Source organism: Ischnura elegans (assembly GCF_921293095.1).
Source record: "Ischnura elegans chromosome 13 unlocalized genomic scaffold, ioIscEleg1.1 SUPER_13_unloc_2, whole genome shotgun sequence".
In the NCBI taxonomy this organism is placed as follows: Eukaryota; Metazoa; Arthropoda; class Insecta; order Odonata; family Coenagrionidae; genus Ischnura; species Ischnura elegans.
The window spans coordinates 5,111,929-5,132,674 of record NW_025791658.1 but is presented as its reverse complement, the minus strand read 5'-3'; the positions used below and the strand labels follow the sequence as shown (position 1 = coordinate 5,132,674).

The 20,746-nt window shown below is 39.3% G+C and overlaps 1 protein-coding gene across 4 annotated transcripts in view; it reads left to right on the top strand.

Moving 5' to 3' along the window:
* The first annotated feature begins 15,660 nt into the window (after positions 1-15,660).
* Positions 15,661-20,746, top strand: part of LOC124172626 (zinc finger BED domain-containing protein 4-like) — a 113,476-nt gene continuing 108,390 nt past the window's right edge. For 2 of the 4 annotated variants that reach the window (XM_046552070.1, XM_046552067.1), the window contains exons 1-2: positions 15,661-15,829; positions 19,425-19,649. In XM_046552070.1, coding sequence (XP_046408026.1) covers positions 19,463-19,649 — 187 coding nt within the window. In that variant the 5' untranslated portion in view covers positions 15,661-15,829; positions 19,425-19,462. Of the gene's footprint in view, positions 15,830-18,471; positions 18,491-19,424; positions 19,650-20,746 lie in introns of those variants that run through there. The other 2 variants (XM_046552068.1, XM_046552069.1) reach the window with 2 other exon arrangements.

The following is a 20,746-nucleotide window of genomic DNA, read 5'->3' as shown; positions in this document are numbered from 1 at the left end:
TATTGTTTTTGCACATTATACTGTAAATGGCTAAATTCAACGAAAATCTTGTCGCAAATAACAATTTCTTGCTATATTGGTGACTGGCAATTCTACGATTAGGTCATAGGAAGGTTCCTCGGCAGAGTTATGGCTAAAATATATTTGAAAGGATTTTCTCAGAATTTCGGATTTCCCTAAAGCATCATGGGCAGGCTGCGGTCGAGGGGTTTAGGAAGGTCATGCACGTGCAGCGACAGGCGCCCACGCCGAATGGTTGCGGATTTGCGTCCCTCCGTACTTACTGGCCCGACAATGCTGGTTTTACAACCTTACTAGTAATGACTCTTTTCTACTTCCCCTAATTCATCGGTAGCTATCCCATGTTATGCTTTTTACACTTTTTTGTCTCTTTTTGCCGACCCTTACCGCCACTTGTTCCGACAAATGGAATTCTTAGCTAGGGTTTTTCGGTTGTTTTTGCGTACCACATCCATCAGTTGTCCTAGAGAGAGTGTCGAGAGAACATCCACTATAACACTGGATTGATCTGTTCAACGTCAGAAGCGCTTTAAAAGAGGATATAGTTACCTACTTGTTCCTGGGAACCAAAGCCTCCTTGCACCTGCCTCCGTTTCGTTGTGACTTCAATAAGTGTTCATCGCATCCATCGAAAAAGATTTTACTTTCCATTGTAGCGAGAAGCAGTTCGAAGTTAAGCAAAATTTTTAAAATGATTCCTAGTTGTAGTCCGCAATTTTTTTTGCTACCCATGTAAGAATGATGATAGTTCGGTTTTCGATGGAACTGATTACCTGATATTTTTTAATGTCTTTTTGATTCAAGTTTTTGACAGTGAAATTATTAGCTAGTACTTCTTCAATATTAAAATTATAAATTATTATGGTCTCTGCCACTGGTTTACATTTATGTTGCAATGCACTCAACTACTTATTATTTGCGGTGACTTTATGGTATGTACCCTTATCTGACGGTTTTACCCTTGGGTCTTCGCGCGGAGGCCGCGTGCGGACGGTAATAAACCTAACTTTCCTAGCCCTTTTCACTCGGCGGCTGCCCACTTGTGTCCCCAGATTTGTTCTTTTACTTTGAACACGTGCAAATTTTTCCAATCTAGAAATTTAATTTTCCCAAAATAAGCCGTCTACGCGATTGGCTCGCTCATTTCTAGCCGAGTCAGTTTCCTTTCAGTATTCCTTGTCGAATTACCGAAGGACGTCCACAGAGTAGTTGCTCAGTTATGGATACAACGACAGTGACTAGTCAAGATTTACATAGTGTCGTCTTGGCAAATAGAGAGGGAACTATTCACAAAGTTTTTATACATGGAGCGGGAATCGTGAAATATGACATTCTTCCTATTGGGCAGCTTTCCGAAGAGGCATTGGAAGCCCGACACAAGGATTAGAACATTAGAAGATTAGAAAAAATCGGGTAAAACATACCAGAAAAGTTGACTTTTTGACTCAAAATTTACCTTATGCAAAACTATTTGATAGCTTTAACGTTGTTAGCAGTAGAAAAAATTCTATTTTTCCCTTGATATTTCCTGAGCAGAAGATAGGCGTGCCCCTGTAGAGTTTGCTTCCCGCATCACATTCGCCTATTTTAATTGTTATCGCCCTTCTAAATAACATTTTGGCCTACATAATCCTAGATAAGTTAAATTGCACATTTACAATACACAATTTGTAAAATGTTTCGTTAATTTATAATAACTTTGACTCTAGCGACTTTTGGCCAGCTTTTTTCTATTCTAGCCCACTGTGCGACGCCTCCAAGGAAAGGACGGGGAAGGAAGGGAGAGGACGAGGAATCCTGCACCGTCACAAGGCGGGCAGGTCCTACCATCAGCGAAACCATGCGTACGCAATTAATATTCTAACGACCTTAGAGGATTATTCTATGAAGAAGAATAATCCAACGATCAAATCGTTAGATAGATAAAGGGATAGTGAGAAAAGATTTTTCGAGCTAGTGCGCAGGATCTATGAGGAGGGGTGTTGGCCGGAGGATTTCGTGAAGACGGTTTTAATTCCGCCACCGACAGTGAAGATAGATGTGGAATGCGGAGATTATAGGACCATCAGCTTAATATCGCACGCGGCGAAAGTGGTGCTGAGGATATTGAACAGACGAATGGAGGCGAGGGCAAACGAGTATTTGGGCGAAGATCAATTTGGTTTCAGAAAGGGGAAATCAACTCGTGATGCTATAGCAATAATGAGGTCCCTCGTCGAGAGGAACGTAGAATATGACCAGGACGTATATGCGTGTTTCGTGGATTTTGAAAAAGCATTTGATATGGTGATTTGGGTAAAGTTAATGGATATACTCATGAGAATAGGTTAAGATTGGAGGGATAAGTGACTGATTCGTAATCTGTATATGGCACAGACTGCACAAGTGAGGGTAGCGGACGGAGAATCTGGGTGGGCAAGCATTGGCCGAGGTGTGAGGCAAGGCTGTCCTCTTTCGCCGCTGCTCTTTAACGTGTACGCTGAAGAGATGGTAAGGGAAGCGTGGGATGAGTTAGAGGCTTGGATAAAAGTGGGAGGAATGATGTTCAAATCAGTGAGATTCGCGGATGATGAGGCGTTGATTAGCCAGTCAAAGAGGGGGCTTCAGGCTCTAGTGGATGCGTTACACGAGCGTTGGAGAGAATATGGGATGAGGATTAATCACAAGAAGACCAAGGTTAAGCGGTTTTGTAAAGCATTACGAGCGAGGAATGTGAAAATTAAGGTAAAAGTGGGTGGCGATAAACTTGAGCAGGTTGAGCAATTCAACTATTTAGGCAGTACGTTAGAGGAAAACGGATACAGTAGTAAGGACATCAGGAAGAGAATAGCATTAGCGAAGGAGGCGTTCATGAACAGGAAGGAGCTTCTGAGAGGATCGTTGTGTAAGAGTTTAAAGAAAAGGTTAGTGAAGAGTTTTATCTGGAGTGTAGCTCTCTACGGTGCGGAAACGTGGACACTGAGGAAAGAAGACGAGAGAAGATTGGAGGCATTCGAGATGTGGGTATGGAGAAGAATGGAGAGGGTAAAATGGACGGAGAGGAAAAGGAACGACGAAGTGCTGGACATGGTGGGTGAGGAGAGGAAGCTTTCAGATGAGATAAGGAGGAGACAGAAGATATGGATGGAATTAGTGCTTAGCGGGGAGGGGATGTTGAAAACAGTTTTATAGGGTAGAATGTTAGGGAAACGAGGGAGGGGAAGGAAAATAATAGGATTTTTAGATAGAATGAAAGGGTCTTATTGTGAATTGAAGAGGGAAGTGCTAGATGGAAAGATAGGCTCCCAGAATTCTTCCCGAGTAGGTACTCCATGGAAACCTACCTTAATCGGTAGAATACCTTAATGGTATTAATGAAAATCCAAGTTTATACCTTATGCATAGGGTGTGCCCTGCGAAGGGCAGGAGGGGGAAGCTGTCCCCCCCCCCCCCTAGAAGCAAAAATCGCAAATGTCTTTAAAGAAATTAATAATTAATAAAAGCAAATAATTTTAAAAACTAATAAAGAGCTGTTAATTTCCTTAAAATGTTGGTTTCATTAACGTTATCTATGATTAAATCTTATCTTAAATCGCATCGCATGGGCGCCAATCTGGCCTTTTACAATGGGGAACATGGATGGAATTTGTTCATCATCCTAGTTAGTCTCATTGAATAGAAAATTTTCTCACGAGTCCAAATATATAAGCCAAAACTCTCCTAGTACTCCACAAACGTCAATAAATGCTAATTAAAAATGCTCGAATATCGCTTGAAGTCACGTGACCTGAAACGCCTTCTGACGTCATTGCATGGTACACCATTCACTTCGGTAATAGAGTAGAGTGTTAGAGGCTTGAATGCAAGATATTTAAAGTAAAAATTGCAATTATTATCGCCAAATTTGCATTTGAGCCCTCGTGGATCGATTTTCTGTCCACTTCCTCAGTCTGTCATCAGTGGATGCCGTTCCGTGACGTCACGCTCCGATGACGTCGTGTTTTCAATCAGCCGATGAAGATCAATTTTTAAAGACTCATAACTCAGCTAAAAAGCATTATTCATACGCGAAATTTTCGACAAGTACATTTGAGGTACGGACCTTTTTATTCCAGTACTTTAAAAAAAATTGTGCAAGTTCCCCATTGAGGTTAAAATTGACCATTAGCGTTCGTATTAACTGGTATTTCTAAAACCAAATAATTTGTACATTATGAAATCATTAATGGTGGGTTCGAATCCCAATCAATTCCTTTCGTTTTCTTTGATGAAGGAAACTACCCTATTGGGGCCCCTCGACTGGGGCTCACGATGGGGCCCTTTAAATTCGAAAGTCCTCCCCCGGAAAACTTAACGAAATTGTATGCCCTGAAATGGACTTTGACACAATTTTGGCTCCATCAAAAAAACGATTAAACTCATAGCGTCCCGCACTGTTGGAGCGTAAACTCAATACGAGGATTCTGTTGTCAATACAACTGTCAACTGTCAAAGTTGTCAACTGACAATATCTCTCCCCTATACCACGGTCAAAGGAACAATGGACAAAATTACCATTTTTAGGTCATCTATCACATAAAATTGGAACATTCTTTCCTAAGGATAATTTTAAGTTATGTTTTTATAACCCTATCACCTCCAGTAAACTATTTTTAATTCTAAAGACCCTATTAATGGTAAAGGAAAGAGTGTTGTGTTCTTTCTGAAATGTAAAACAAATGATTATAATTGTTGTTATGTTGGGCACGGATGGAGAAAATTTTACGTCAGAATATATGGGCATAAAAAGTCTCTTTTTTAATTGTGACGACAAATCTATGTTTGCAAAGCATTTGTACACCTGTGACAATTCATCCGATTTTAACTTTAAAATTTTACATGTCTTTGACAAAGGTAAAAAACTGGATTTTGTGGGAAATTTTGAAATAGGTATGTATATTCGAAGTTGTTTGGTGAATCACTGGGCGGCATGAAAATCGGCCCTGACACCATTCCTGCTGATTCATATGTAAAATGACCTCCAATATCCGAATATGAACTCCGTTTTTTCCCATCACCCACCATTTTCATGGGAGCTCCCCCCCTCCAATTTTTATCACTTTTCGGTCATTTGGAGGAATTAAAAGGATTACTTTAGCATTTAAATTTTTTTAGGGGTTTTAGAGGGGAGAAAAATCCTAAAAAATTTAATATTTATGCTAAAGAGGTAGAATTGGGGGAATTAGTCTCCGTAAATTGTGTAAAAACGCATTAAAAATGATCAATTTTGCATTTTTTTCGCAAATGATCACGTATGTTCAAAGATTTCCAGCTTCCATTTCACATCCTCCTCCCCCGAATGATAAGAATATATAACAACTAGAAACATGAGTAATAATAAAAACATTTTATTGCATAACATAGCAACAACAATTAAAAATATAGCAAAGGCTCGGAAGATTCACTTTACTACGATTTTACGATTTTATTCTGCCTGCCAAATTGGCGTTCAGGGCTAGGATTAAGCTCCAAATGTTTGCTGTACCACTTGTTACAGTAATTTGACGAAATACTTGGTCAAACTACTATTGCTGCTTCTGCTGCTGAATACAGCAGCCGCGCCTAAGAAAAACAGTACATCTTACGGAACTGGCCTCTGCGAGAAAGCTTCACACATGGTTATAAAAATGTCGCTGATGCTTCCCTGGTTCCGACGGACGACGCCACCATTGCACATCAAATTAGGACAGATGAAATATTTTGTGAAAGCAATCGACAAGACAGGAGCTGAATTTCAATTTTTAACTTACAGTCTTCGTTTTAGTGAGGCTAAAACCAAGGAAGAAATTCGTGGGCCCCCAGAATAGGAAACTTTTCCAAGATGCGACGTTTATGAAACACCTGAATCATAAAGAAAATTGAGCTTGCCTTGGGTTCTGAAACGTGTGTTAGAAGTTTTTGGGTGACAATGTTCATGTCGCCCATGTCGAGGAATTGCTGTCAGCGTATTATAGGCCCTGGGGTGTAACATATCACTAAAAATGCATTTCCTTCATTCACATCAGAGCCTTTTCATAGAATATTTTGGAGCAGTTTCAAATTAACATTGGGAACGGTTCCTTGAAGATATCACCAAAGGAGAGGAGATTTTCAGAGAAGTTGAATGCGGGCATGTTGGTATGTATATTAGACCTACTGCTGGTTTTGTATGAGAAACTTCTACCTCAGTGTATAAAGGGAAATCAAATATCAAATAACTTTTGTTATTCATCGTTCTTCACATTTGTTATTTTTCTCTTTGTTGATGCGCGTGTGGTATTGAGGGCGCCAGCGTGGTAGCGTACCTTCTGAACTGTTGGCACAAATTTTCATTATTTTTTGTATGCGCGGTGTTCTAAAATATTTTTATTATTGCTAATATGAGCCGTTGATATATTTTTCCATCATTCTGGGATATTTTGGGTAGAGGCAGATGAAATGGGAGCTCAAAAATGAAGAAAATAAGTGAAAAAATTGCGAAAAAAGGAAAGGTTGATGATAATTTTTAATGCGTTTTTTCAATCATTAATGGATGCTAATCCCCCCAAATCTATATCCTTACCATTAATTATCATGTTTTAGAACTTTTCACCTCTTAAAAACCTAGTGAGAAATATAAAAGTTAATACAATCCTTTTCAATTCCTACAAATTATTGCATAAGTGATGAAAATCAGAGGGGGGCTTCCCCCCGAAAATGGTTGGTGATGGAGGAAAACGGATGCCATATTCGGATTCAGGAGGTCATTTTACATAATAATCAGCAGGAATGGTACCAGGGCTCGAGAAAAAATTATTTTTTGCCGTCCATCTTGTCAATGTGGTGGTATCAACGATGACCTCACCTTTCCTTAATGTGAGAGTCCCTCCTCCCGTTTTCCGATGACCCTGAATACACATCCCGCAGATGAGTACCCAAACTCAACTCCTACCCCAATGGGTGCTTTCCATTCATGCGACTCACGCGTCGACTTGTGTCGACTCACGGTAACTGTTTATAACCTGCGCGCGTCCCTCTCCCTGCGCGTAATCGTTTGTTGACGATTGACGTTGAAAGCGGATGCTTTCCATTCATCAACACACGTCAACACAAGTCGACTTTGCGTCGCGGTTTTCGTGTTCCTTTCTATGTGTGTCGCCAGGGGCGGATACAGAAAAAACTCAAGGGGGGGGCGCAACATATCTTAAATTGTCTTTACTTTAATCGTAATAAAAGATGATCAAGTCACAGGCAAAGTATATTAAAATGTATTTGAAGTGATTATAAACATGTGAAAGACAATTCCATCTTATGATATAAAAAAGTAACAATTGTGGTTTTGTAATGTTCGGTAATACGGGCGGACCCGCAAGGGGGGGGGCGGACCCGCAAGGGGGGGGGGCGCACCCTCTCCGCCCCCCATCTGTATCCGCCACTGTGTGTCGCCGACTGTAGTGACACAAGTCAACAAACGATAACGCGCAGGAATTGGAGATTTACAAACGGTTACCGCGAGTCGACTCTAGTCGACTCGTGAGTCGCATGAATGGAAAGCACACCCAATATTGTTCACAACGCGTTGTGAACAATTTTGACTGAACACAACGTTGTGGACAATATTGTGCCAGTTGACACAACGTTGTAGCGGCGTCCTAATAGTTGTCATTGGCGTACACAGCGAGGGGCATGGGGGCAAAAATCGCAAACGTCTTTAAGCAAAATCAGTACTGAAATGAAACGAAAGTGTTCAACAAATTTTCTTTTATATTAACTATTATATCATTTTTCGTGGGTGTATAACTATTACATCATATAAGACGAGCGTGATGCGCCCGCTCCCAGCGGGCTTCCCCCGCTCTTTTCAATGCAGGTCCACAGAGGGATAGGCGCGTTTCTAATTTTAAAATGTAGAAAAAAAGGCAGGGTCTTATGTACAAATTAAATTGGAATGTTCATGTACAAATTGAGGTCAGAGGACCTCTTTAAACACAACTTAATTGGAAGTAATTACACTATCCTCCGTTAATACTTGTTTAGCGTTTTCCTTAATATCTACAAAAATATTTTTAAAAGATCTTACCCTAGAGAATGCTACATAAAGTTGGCCATGAGAGAATACAGGGTCAGGCAGGAATAAGCCAGCTCTTTGCAAAGTCTGAACCTGAGCCTTGTTAATAGTCATCGCATAGGAAGCCTTAATGGGAAATTGTCTGCGAGTCAAATTAAAAGGCATGGTGGGATCCGACGGCGTTAACTGCATTCTTGGGATGAGGACAATCTTGCCGGAATCGATTTTTTTTAATCGATTATTTTATTTTTATTTTTAAAAACCAATTTTAGGAAACAATAACAATGTTTAGGAAGTAAGGTATGCCGTCGCATGTTCTCTTATTAAATTCTGTGCATTTTGGTACCTCATTTGTAGAGGTTGGTTGCGTATAAGTTGAGAAAAAGGTATCTATACAGTAGAAATAATGTAGAGGATATGTAATTAAAATAAAACTATTTTTTCAAGGAAATAATCTCACAAATCCCCCACAGTTATGATTATCTTTACGCCCTTGATAGTTGTAATAATGATAGGTGGTGACAGTGGCGGCGACTCCATGGGGCCTGAGGGGGCCCGAGCCCCCTCAAAAATTCGTAATGGGTGTGAGGAAAAAATGTGTCGGGCTTGTCGATTTTCCCAGGAGTATCCAGATATCGAGATTCGAGTTATCAGGCTTCTAATGTTTATCATATGACTCTTTTAAAATGCTTAAAAAACTTAAAATTCACTACTTTTAAAATTTCCCGGGGCAAGATCCCCGGTTTGGCCCCCCCAATATTTTTTGTAAGTCGGCATCCGTGAATGGTGATTTACACAGGGGCGGATTCAGCATAAAATTAGGGGGGATGTCATGTCCTGGGTCTGGGGAGTATCGTTATACCCCCCAGGAGAGAGGGGCATTCTTCCGAAAAAAATGTGATGATCTTTTTTTACGCATTTCATGGAGCCTAAAATTTCATTTTTATCCTTAGCAACGGCAATTTAAGATACTTAAGATGGTCAACCATGAAGACGAAATAAATAGCCTAAAAAGCTATTACAATAATAAAAATAAATTCGACAACCGGTGGCGTATCCGGGAGATCCGGAACCCCGCCCCCTGAAATATAATGACTCAATTGAAAGCGATACATTGCGTATAGATGAAGGGATATGGTTATTCTCAGGCTGATCCTAGCAATCTTCCTGTTACTGATTCCATCATGATAACAGGGTATTTTAGTGAAACTGTAGACTTCGTCGGCGCCGAAAGGCGATGCCGAGAAATGGAAAGGTAGCTGATGTGCATCTGAAATGTTTTATAGTTCATAACAAAGTGAGACTTGCGTATAATATTGGCGAAAGCGTATAATCATGTGAAATGCGGATTCTTTTGGCAGTCCGGTAGAGAGTCTTATGGTGAACTTATTTCCACCTCGAAGCTGTCGATGATACTTTCAACTTAAAAATACCTTGCCTGGAGGGCGACAGGAAGCTCTGAGGAAGCCAGACTATCAATGTTTCAGTTTAGTAGCGATAATATAGGCGAACTTCCAACACGATCTACCATCTGACGATGACTCAAAAACCTTGAAGCCACTTCCTATTCTGCAGAAAGAATTGGTCAATCATACTTCGATCAATATAATGAACACAATGTCTTCAGGTGTTAAGAAGTTACTTTTGTAATGAAAGCCTTCCTAAAGTAGCATTAAAATGTGAATATTTTCCAAACAGAGTCTTTAATACATTTTGGGAGCTTTTCTCACGATATATCTGAAACCTACTATAAAGGCGAGCTCATCGTCATTGCGATCGGTTGTCACTTAAAAATTCCGTATCGGAAATCCTAGAGGGATGACCTTCGACGATGACCGTGATCACCTGCTCTCTCACTATCACTGGAACCCGTGGTGAAAATATCATCCCAATCCAATTTCTATTTGGTTTTAACTGGGGAAAGAGCAACATAGAACTGCACATTCTTTGGGCAACTTTGGGTTTGAATTTCCCTCAAGCACCCCATTTCCCCTGTGGTGCACATCAGTCCTATCTTTATACGATGGCCTGACAACCTTCAAATGGATCCTTGGCTTATCATGACAACCAACTAACTGGAAATTGCTGATCCACACGTCTTCCTCTATCTCCACAGTTTCCAAATCAAGGGCCGCGGAACATTCCTCTTGTGACTCAACTTTTTCTGAAAAGCAAGCAACGGCGTAGAATAAAATCAAAGAATGCTGCGATTCATTTTTTGTGACCACCTCTGGATTCCATTCTTTTTCCATCTACAGCTTCCTTTATCTTTCGGGGTAAACTATGGGACAAGATAATGTTTAAATATTTTCATTAATTTATAACAAAATATAAGTTCTAAAAATACCCAAAAGCATAGGCGGATCCAGAGGGGGGGCACGGGGGCACGTGCCCCCCCCCCCCCCAGACCCTTTAAAATATGCTAGATTTTTAATACTGTCCCCTTATCATTTCGTTCGTTTTGTATGACGAGGTATCCTTGTGGGGCCCCCCCCCCCCCCGCCCCCCCCCCCCCCGAACAAAATCCTGGATACGGCCTTGCTTGTGCCCCTCCCAGAAAGAAATCCTGGATCCGCCCCTGCCCAAAAGCCATTTTAATAATCCGCACTGATGAGTGTAAATAAATGTGGAAGATGAATGCTGTAGACGTAGTAGTTTTCCCTAGGTTGAGTTGCTAAGTTCATGAAGTTGACAAAACGGCTAATTTTTCGGTGCTCGGAGTAATTTATTGCACTGGCCGTGTCTACATTTTTGATTTTTTTGTAATAAAATAAATCAGAATTTCGGATAAAATTTCCTTTAAAATGACGTATAGTTCATTTTTATAGCATGCAGTGAAGCCAGGATATAAATTTGCAAAGTACAGCGGCACATCATTTTGACGCCGACAGTAGAAGAAAACGCTGTCTTCATGGCTGGCACTCGAATGCATGAGGATCAACGTTGCTCTATATTTTCATATTTCCTTCCTTGATTTCAAACATCATGGAATTTTCTATGTCCTTCCGTAACTGAAATTGAACAAGTGCCATAAATAATTCGAGTCCATCATACCCATTGGAGAAACACCTACATCGATTTTTGTTGTGAAGTTGAGTTTTTATTCTACGGCGGCCGAATTATCGAAAAATCTCAGTTTCAAGTTATTCAGTCGATGAAATATGGAAATATTATTTATATCAAAGTTATCTTCGCTCACATAGCACACGGGTTTATCATTCCGTTTGTTATACTCTTATTTGTCCGCAACGCTCATCCCGACAGACGGCATGCATCGAGGCTTTTCTTCTAATTTCCTCCGTGGGAATGCAGACGAAATTTTTTTCTGGGATGTTATTGCACAGAGGAACAATGCACCACTTGTAATTTTTCCTTTTTTCACCCATGTTCTCCTTTAAACGCAACGTGGCTCTTCCACACCTGCAGTTACTGGGCTTGGATCTTGGACTCCTACTGAACTATGACGTCACGGCCTAAGATTAGTGGGGGCGGTATTTTTTAGCCCGCGAAACTCGGGAGACTTTTGGGAGTCATTTTCTAGTGTATAAACTGAATTTTAAGCGGAAAAAAGTACATTGCGGTACTAAGTGTTTACTGTAGTATATCGGCATACTGTTTATAAAAAGCATGCAATTTCCCTATTCCTAGCTAGGCCACTGTCGACAGCATTTGGGTGGTCATGACCCCTGTAACCCCCTCATGAAACCGGCCTTAAATATCCATACATACTATTGTTCACTCGGTATATATATTGTTTTCCCGACGAATTTGTTACCTAGAAATTTCTCGGATGTCCCACAGGGTGAGTATCAGGGCTATTCTGTATCTTGGGGGCGCTTTATTGCGCCGCCGCTATTTCCCTCTTTCAAATGGCATCGATTTTGATTCAGCAAATTGCATCGCGTTATATTACGCCGATTTTGGGGGCGTAATATATCGCCCCCGTGAAATCTGTAGTCGGTATGAAAATTAGTGTAGAGCAAATAATTAAAATAGAGTTACTCATTAAGTTATTTATAAATATCTTATTATTAGACACAATAATGATTAAAATATCTTTTTTTAAATTATTGCATCGATATCTAGCGGTCAGCGAAAGCCAATTTTAGGTTTTACCCAGTCAACACAACAATTATGGCCACAGTGTGGCCGAACTGTGGTTTACCTGTGGCAACTATGGCTATGGCTAGCCACAGCTTGCCATACTATGGCCAGACTGTGGTTGCCATGTGGCAAGCCATAGTGTGGCTTGCCAAACACATATGCAACTATGGCCACACTTTGGAAAGCCACAGCTGCCACAGATGATAAAGTTTGTTTACGGTTGCTATAGATGCAGACTTGTTGATGAGTTATCAAAATGAGAGTTGGTTGATTTCATTGATATAAAGAAAGTGTGTTAAAGAAAGAATAATATGTATTTATTTCAAGAGAAAAGGCTTCCACATTATTTATTGATTTAATCTATTTCGGCGTCTTTCCGTGAGTACTGTGATGTTCAAATGTGGGGAAGATTAGATAGACTACCGTAAATGTTGTAATGACTAAATATGTGGTTTTTCCTGTTACAGATTGGTCCATAAGCCTAGCTAAAATAACTTGAGGTGGATGTGTAACATGTTACTGTCTCAAATCCAAGGCAATATTGTAATACTAGCTTATCTGCAATGTTGTTATGTTTTTTTAGTGGCTAACCTAGGCGATCATTAATGGTTATATTATGTTATTTATGGTGAATTTACTGCAATAATAAAGTACTTACAAACATCATTTACTAAGTAGGAACTTTTATTTGCATTTACCTTTCTGATACTCTATATCGCAAAGTGCTACTTGGGGTATGGGGTGCCAACCAGAGGGCATTTTAACATATTTATTATTTAAATTGATGGTAAATTAAAATTTTTGGTTCGCATCTAATTTTCCAAAAAATCATTATTTTTGCATTGATGGGCATAGCTAGGATTGAAGGAGGCATAATAATACTAGTAAAAAGGAATTATTATATGTATAAATATTAATATATTAGTAGTGGAGCATTGTGGCTAGCCAAAATGTGGCCATAGCGTGGCTATCCACACTTAAGCCACATTATGGCTAGCCACACTTTGGCCACAGTGTGGCCGGGGGTCAAAACCATTATGGCGCCATAATGGCAACCCACTATGGCCATAATGCCTTGCCACAGTACGGCCACAGTGTGGCCACATTGTGGCCATAATTGTTGTGTTGACTGGGTATGATATTACTTACAAATCCAAGATCTCCGAGCTCCGAGAGCAAGATACAAATGACGGTCGAAAACAGTTCCGCGCATTGCAGACGACGAAAATTTCTTACAGTACTTATGATCAAGCTCATCAGCAGAGAATGGGATTTCACATGGAAATATCTCTCCTACCTTCATAAATGCCCTTGCGAGCATTCTATCACACAGCACAGACAGCACCGCTGCAATTGACAATGCATACTAATATATACTAATAAGTACTTACCGTGATTTCCAACGGAAGAAAGGGGCAAATAAACAGAATGATCGCTCGAAACAAGGAAACATTTAATGAATTATTCATCATAAAACTGCATACATTTCAAGTTGTTTGAAGTAACATGGAAATGGTATCAAAATGCAAACATGATAACACTTCCATAATCATTGCTCGAGAAATCGGTATTAGAAACCGTAAAGTATATCACACGAGTTCACAATCACAACACTCGCGATGATTCCTTCCATGACATCCGCGTAATCTAGAAAACAGCTGTTTTCCTCAACGAATGTATTTAAAATGGCCTAAAATGTGATTTCAAGTGACAAAAATGTTTTATAATTAAATAATCACCCTTTTGGATAACGGTGGATTAACTGTGGACATCGTAGAATTACGGTGAGCAATGAGGCAAACGATGTAAACAAGCCGTGGCTGAAGATGAACGTACTAGTAAAAATAATTTCGTCACCACTAATCATAAGAGTGTAATCATTACAGGCGTAGGTGAACGAATAGTGCGTAGCGGACGAAGTCCTCTTCAAGACAATTATACTTGTAAATTCCGATATATTAAGCTCAAAAATTTGCGATATTCTTCCCTCGACGACTGTTTAACCCTTGAATATAGACGCTTATTTACTTAGGCTAGAAAATATCCCATAGAAAAAGAGCAAAATCTCCAAACACAAGCCACATCTCAAGTATTTTTAACTTCTTCCCGGGCTGCCGAGTATCCTGCTGCGTTTTCGGAGTGTCTCATTTGTTTATTGCAAAGAATCGAGAAATATGATTGGACGTGTACAAAACTCCGCCCCTGGTAGGGGCCGCCATCGGAATAACGCGAGCCAAATGCTGGCGTTATTGTCGATGCTATAAAGCGACCCCTAATTCCGCTTAGGGGCCGCTATTTTGAGATAGTGAATCGGGGGGGCGTAATATTGCGCCAGAAATAGCATCTTCGTCGTGATAGCGGAGCCGCTATCTGTCACAGAATAGCCCTGTATATATCGATATTTCGGTTATCCGTATTGCAAGTATTTTTTCCTCACTATTTCAAACAAATCTCTAAGAGGTTCTGAATTAGACACTATGGATTTAAAAACAAAGAATGGACAACCTCGCAAAATCACCCTGCAGTGTTGTTTTAGTATAACGTGTTTACTGAGCTCAACGCCCCCCACCCCTGGCTCGCTACGGCCTTGAAACAGCGTCAACGACAGTTGTCGTCCTGTCCGTCATGAACTGTATTCTCTCACTTCGAGTAATTTTAAATGTATGTGTGTCTGAGGTCTTGGTTTTCAAAATCAGGACAGCATGCGATAGAATAATACATAACGGTATCTTTGGGGACGCTTAAAAAGCCGTCGATTCTTGTTATAATGAACAATAAAAAATGCTCTACACAAGCAATGTCCATAAATCGGAACACGAGACCAACTGTCGAATCATCATGAAAGGCAAGGCCACCAAGATAATTTTCAACGGTAAAACAAGAGAGTTTTTTTGTTTGGTTCGTCGATGTTTGCCCAATGGAATTAAAGCAGATTCAAATTCATGGTATTTCAATCTTACGTGATTATTGTATTTTTAGTTTAGTCATCTCCCGCAACACCCGATCTTAGAAATCCTCGTGCAACTAATCATAGAAGAGATCGTACATTAGGATAAATCGTGTAAATCGGGCGTGGCAAAACATGTAAACCCGTTCGCTTACTTCGGTCCTTGACCGAGTGACGTATTTAATGGCATTAGTGAGTCAGAGACTCAGAATGATTCATTAAATTAAAATTGATCCTGGACACTTACATCGCCACGTCGCACACTAGACGTAAATTACGGTGTTCGAAACAATGCGAACGACAAAGGCATCGGATTCGTGGTACAACAGGTCGTATTTTTATACTTCCCGACAAAATAAATTTATGCAGAGAAAATATATGCTGATGTGATCCTAATTCGAGGAAGTTACTCATGAACAGCTAAATATTTCGCCGACAAAAGTGAGAAAAAGAGCAGAACAGCAAATTTTACGATCTCCAACAGAAAAAAAGCGTCCGAAATGACGTCAGCAGCGCGCACCGATGTGCGAGTTGCATGATTTGCGCATCAATGCGACAGGGATGCTTGTGTACACGGAAGCTGTGTGTTGTATTTAATTTGTAGTGTGAAAATAGTGGACATACCGAGGAATTGTTGTGGCTAGTGGCTTAGGTGAAAGTAATTGTCTTCACACACGCAAGAATATTAAGGTGAATGAGGTCAGTGATTACAGGTGAGACGTAAATGTAACGGTGAATGCCGTGTAAACGATGTGAGAGCATGCAACCCGTCCCGTCCCAAGTATCGTGCTGCACATGTATTGCTATCGTGAAAGTGTTTGGATGGACTTTACATTTACCTATACAGTTTGCATTTATACAAAACGTTTCAAATCATTTAGTTCAATGGAAAACCGATCTTTAGTGTTATTTTTATCTCGAAGTAATCGCGCTATCGTTCATTTTGCGATCAGAATTTATTTTTAGGCCGATTTTTGTATTTGGGTGACTGTGAAATACATTTAGAAGGTCGTGCACGATGTTTTTGTCGAATCATGAAATTGTCAAATCATATGACAAGTAAGTGAATGCGATAACCATGGGACGTGCAACGGTTTTGCTTACTTGTGAAGTAGTGCAAAAGGATTTCTCTGGAAACAGTTATGAGTTACAATCTGTTCAAACTTGCCGGAACGTTGTTGAACACACTTTATCATGTCGAAGGTGGTGATAACAGCTCGCGCTGTACGGTGACGAACGTTTGCCAAGTTAGCGTGCAAAAGATTTTCACAGTAATCCTTATTCGAGATTTACAGAGTGTTTATTAGCGTGATTAATGAACAGTTGATGTGTAAGACGTATGTATACACGCCGAACACACCGTGAAAACACCATAAACGCTGTGAATACGGTAACCTCTTAACATGATTTAACTTAGGTGTTAGTTTGACGACTATAGTTTCATAATTTATTTGTACTATGTTGATGTCCGTTGGTCACCTTAAGGTGCGTTTACACTTAGTAACTTGTTATATTTAAGCAAGTTACATATAACATGTTGTACGAAAAAGCTACAAATCCGTGTAACATATTACATGTAACCTTGTGCTATAAACTTGTTTTATTTAATATGTTATGTACACTGTAAACACACATTTATTGGACACATAACGAGACATCATGTTATGTCACAGTGTGCAGCACGTTAGTGTCACAGTAATCAGCACAGCCCAGTGTAGTATCACAGTAAATAGGAAACATTTCAGTGTAAACAATATGACCATTATTTTATTTCAAATGGTGTGGTAATTAACAGTGAGAAGTTGGTTAAATGGATGCTTACATTGTAGTGATATCATAGGGGGAAGACCATCTTGTTCAAAAAATTAGTGTCACAGATTGCATGACACTTGTAAATGAATGTAGTCACCTCGCCTGTACTCAGTGACATCTTTCAGCTCATTATCATCAATTCACTTCACACATCATTATCATTATCATACATCATCAGCTCTTTTACTCATCTCTTAACATATCAGCTACTTTTATGATTATCCAATAATGAGTTTAATCTGGTTTTTTTTGTAAATATTTTAATGACTTGGCTTATCTGTTCATGTATCTCTCACTTAATATGAATTTCTTTGCAGCACTAGTGAAAATCTCTGTAGGATTGTGTTTTGCTGTAGTAATTTGACAATGGGAAACCTTTGTTTTTAATTGACAATTTTATGCTCCAATAGGGTGGTTTCCTATTATTTATTTATTGCCTAAATCGAAAGATTATTACACCTGGAGTACATATTTCACGCTTTTAGATTTTTAAATGACGATATCTATTTTTCGCGGTTAAATGAAAAGTGAACATTTTCAAGCGCACGAAAACGCGACGCATAAGTATGAACTCTGGGAAAACTCCGTGTGACGTCATTCTGGTTCCCACTGCAGCAAGTTAGGTGACCTAGGGGCGAGGCTTTGAGCACTGATACGACTCAGGATGCTAGCAGGTGGCAGAGTACCATGCTGGCTGGTAGCAATTGGCTTAAATAAGGATTATTAATACCTTATCAAACGAAGGAAACTTTCTGACCTTAGGCAGTTTCAATAGGTGATTATTAAGACATGTTTCCCTGAGCTCTGTGCCTCATGCATGCATTGGTAATCTCAGACGATGTAAAACTCATATCTACTCGTATAGAAACTAGGTCCCTGTGGGGTTACGTGGAGTGGCATCGCATGGGCATCTGGCCTTTTTCAAATGAGGTAAATATTGACCATTGTATAAACCAGTATTTCTAAAACCAAATAATTTGTATATAATGAATACACTAATGGTGGGTAACGAATTGCAATCAATGCCTTTCGTTTTTCTTTGATGAAGGAAACTATCCTATTGCAGAAACCTCTTTGAACAAAGAGATCAAAATTGACCATTGTCTAAACTGGGATTTCTAAAACCAAATAATATGTATATAATGAATACACTAATGGTGGGTAATGAATTGCAATCAATGCCTTTCGTTTTCTTTGATGAAGGAAACTACCCTATTCAATTTAATCCAATTCGTATAGGAAAATTTTATTTAGGAACATAGGAAAATTTCCTTTAGGAACATAATAATTTCCTAAATTAAATTTTCCTGTGCAAACATAAAAGTTACCTGGAATGGAACAAATGTTTCTCGTTGTCAAATTATTATAGGGAAACAAAATCCTATAGAGATTTTCACTAGGAATGGTTTTTGCTATAACATGAGTGGGTCTTAAGATTGTTCTCTTTGTTCAAGGAAACTTCAGCCTCTTCAAACTTACCTCAGCCAAGAAACTTGCTAATACTCGAGGCACCATTTCATAAACATAAAGCAAAGAAGAACACACTTCAAGATATTCATGAAGTAATTGGCTTTACCAAAGATAATAATTTCTTAGATTTTCAATATCTGTTGCGTATCTAAATTGATGCCCACGGATAGAAAATAGATTCCAGAAAAGGCAGTGTATAACACACCTAGTTATAATAATACAATCCTCTGGGGCCTGACGAGCTAATGGTCTTCTTATATTTGAGATTAAAAACAACATATGAAAAGTACTGCAAAATATTATCTTCAGATAAGTATGTTTAGTATGATGGAAAAAGCAAAACAAATGTAATCATAACTGTAAAAAAAATATTGTCTGTTTTTATAAGCAGCCTTTGTAAGCCCCTATCCCCTCCCCCCCCCCACCAAATCCATTTATGGTAATGCATGTTGAACTATCAATTTTTCCAAAATTTAAATAAAAAGAAAGAGATCAGCTGGCAGTAGTAGAGTTCAAGTTACCAGATAATACATAGAAGTATAAATGGATGTTACGTAACATAACATCATATCATAATATGATATCACATAATACATTATAGTTAAAGTATACTGCCTGAAATAAACCTTTCACATAATAAGAAATTTTCTTAACATGATACTTCTCACTACAGAAAGTGTTGAACAAATATTGATGTAAATGAATTATAAATACTACTTTAGTTGTTTTTTTTCATGTACGCACTTTTGCAAGTTTGGTTAGCATAGATTATCAAGGTAACACAAAATGAGCTACACTATATGTAAAGCATAATGTATTATTATTTTGGATGGTAGCCTCAAACGGGTTATCCTTCGCGGCTACCTAAAATTACTCAATTTTACAATTGTCATGTAATTTGTGTGTGGAGTAATAACATTATAATTATTATTATTACTTTTTGGGAGCTATGCACAGTTTTGTGTGAGATTTACCTGCATTGATGTATGTACGTATATTAAAATTACCTGTTAACTTTCTCTTCAGAATTTTGGCTCCTGACTCTGTGATAAAGCGCCAGCAGAATGTCAGGTCAGACGGCGAATGGTGTCGGCGGGAGGGAGCTTAAGGTTCAGCTGGCAGATTTCGCCAAGATCATCAGTTGTCGCAGTCTTGCGGGCTCTGCAGATCTCATGGACTGTGGTGAAAAGCCTCCAACAAAAGCGACTGCGAAGAAGGGGAACGTGGGACGACAGAAAAAGCGAAGATTTGGTATGTGAGATCAACACACTCCACAAGAAAAGACACACTGGGCTGTTTTAAGGTCATCATAGGCCCTAGGCACTTTCAAAGTCGTAAGCCCTCCCCGACTTCATTTTTTAATATTTTTCAAGGAAACACTGTGCGAAGGGGTGCCGGAAAATAGGTGGAAAGAATTTTTTTTTAAATTCAAAATTCAGTTTTTTTTTGTGTCAAAAACGTTTTACACAGATGCATTGATCGAAACGTTTTTTCCACTGCACGAAACACCTTTGGTAATCGTATCATAAGAGGGAATGTTTGTGGGGGTCCTAGTGCGAGAGTCTTGTCTTGGCGGTCAAGACGAGAATTTCATTTCTCGGGACGAGAGACTCCTCGCGACAATGCCGAGAAATGGAATTCTCGACTCGACCGTCGAGACTCTTGGGTGGTCGAGAGTCTCGCACAGCCCTAGTTCTGACCCACCCCAAATATATTATAAAAATACAATTTATTTACTTTTCAAAAGAAAACAAAATATTGAAAAATGATGAATTTAAGAAATATTTCTTTGAAAAATGAAGTTTTTTTTTTCAATTCTGAAATGTGTTTAAGTTAATGTAGGTTCGAAGATTTTTGCGGCGTTGATTAGATGATCTCTGCATTCTATTCAGGTTTTCACCGCGTCCGTTGTGTTTTAATGGCAATAGTTTCGCTGATATTGCAGTCGGCATCTTCAGGTCGAAGGTGAGGAAACTCGGAAAGTTTTCCGCCTTTTATAGGCATAAAATTTTCTGCTTTATATAGGCGGCGGCAGGTCCTCATCCCACAGCTGCTCTCTCATTGGTCGGTTGTCCATCTCTCATTGTTGGTGGTCGGAGAATCCTCTTCCATGCAATATGCAGGCTGTAGCCTTGATCTCTGTTGAAATTTACGGGCGTTTTCGCTATCTCAATAGCTTCTCTGATCAGGCGAGGGAAGTAATTATTTTCTTTGGCTATTATTGTGTTTGAATTAGTTTAAAATCCTTTAATGAGTATTTTTAATGAAATTAAAGTTAACTCACCCATTTTACGAAGTCAAAATGTGCAGTGGCTTCATTTTTTTGTTATATTTCCATTAAAATATCA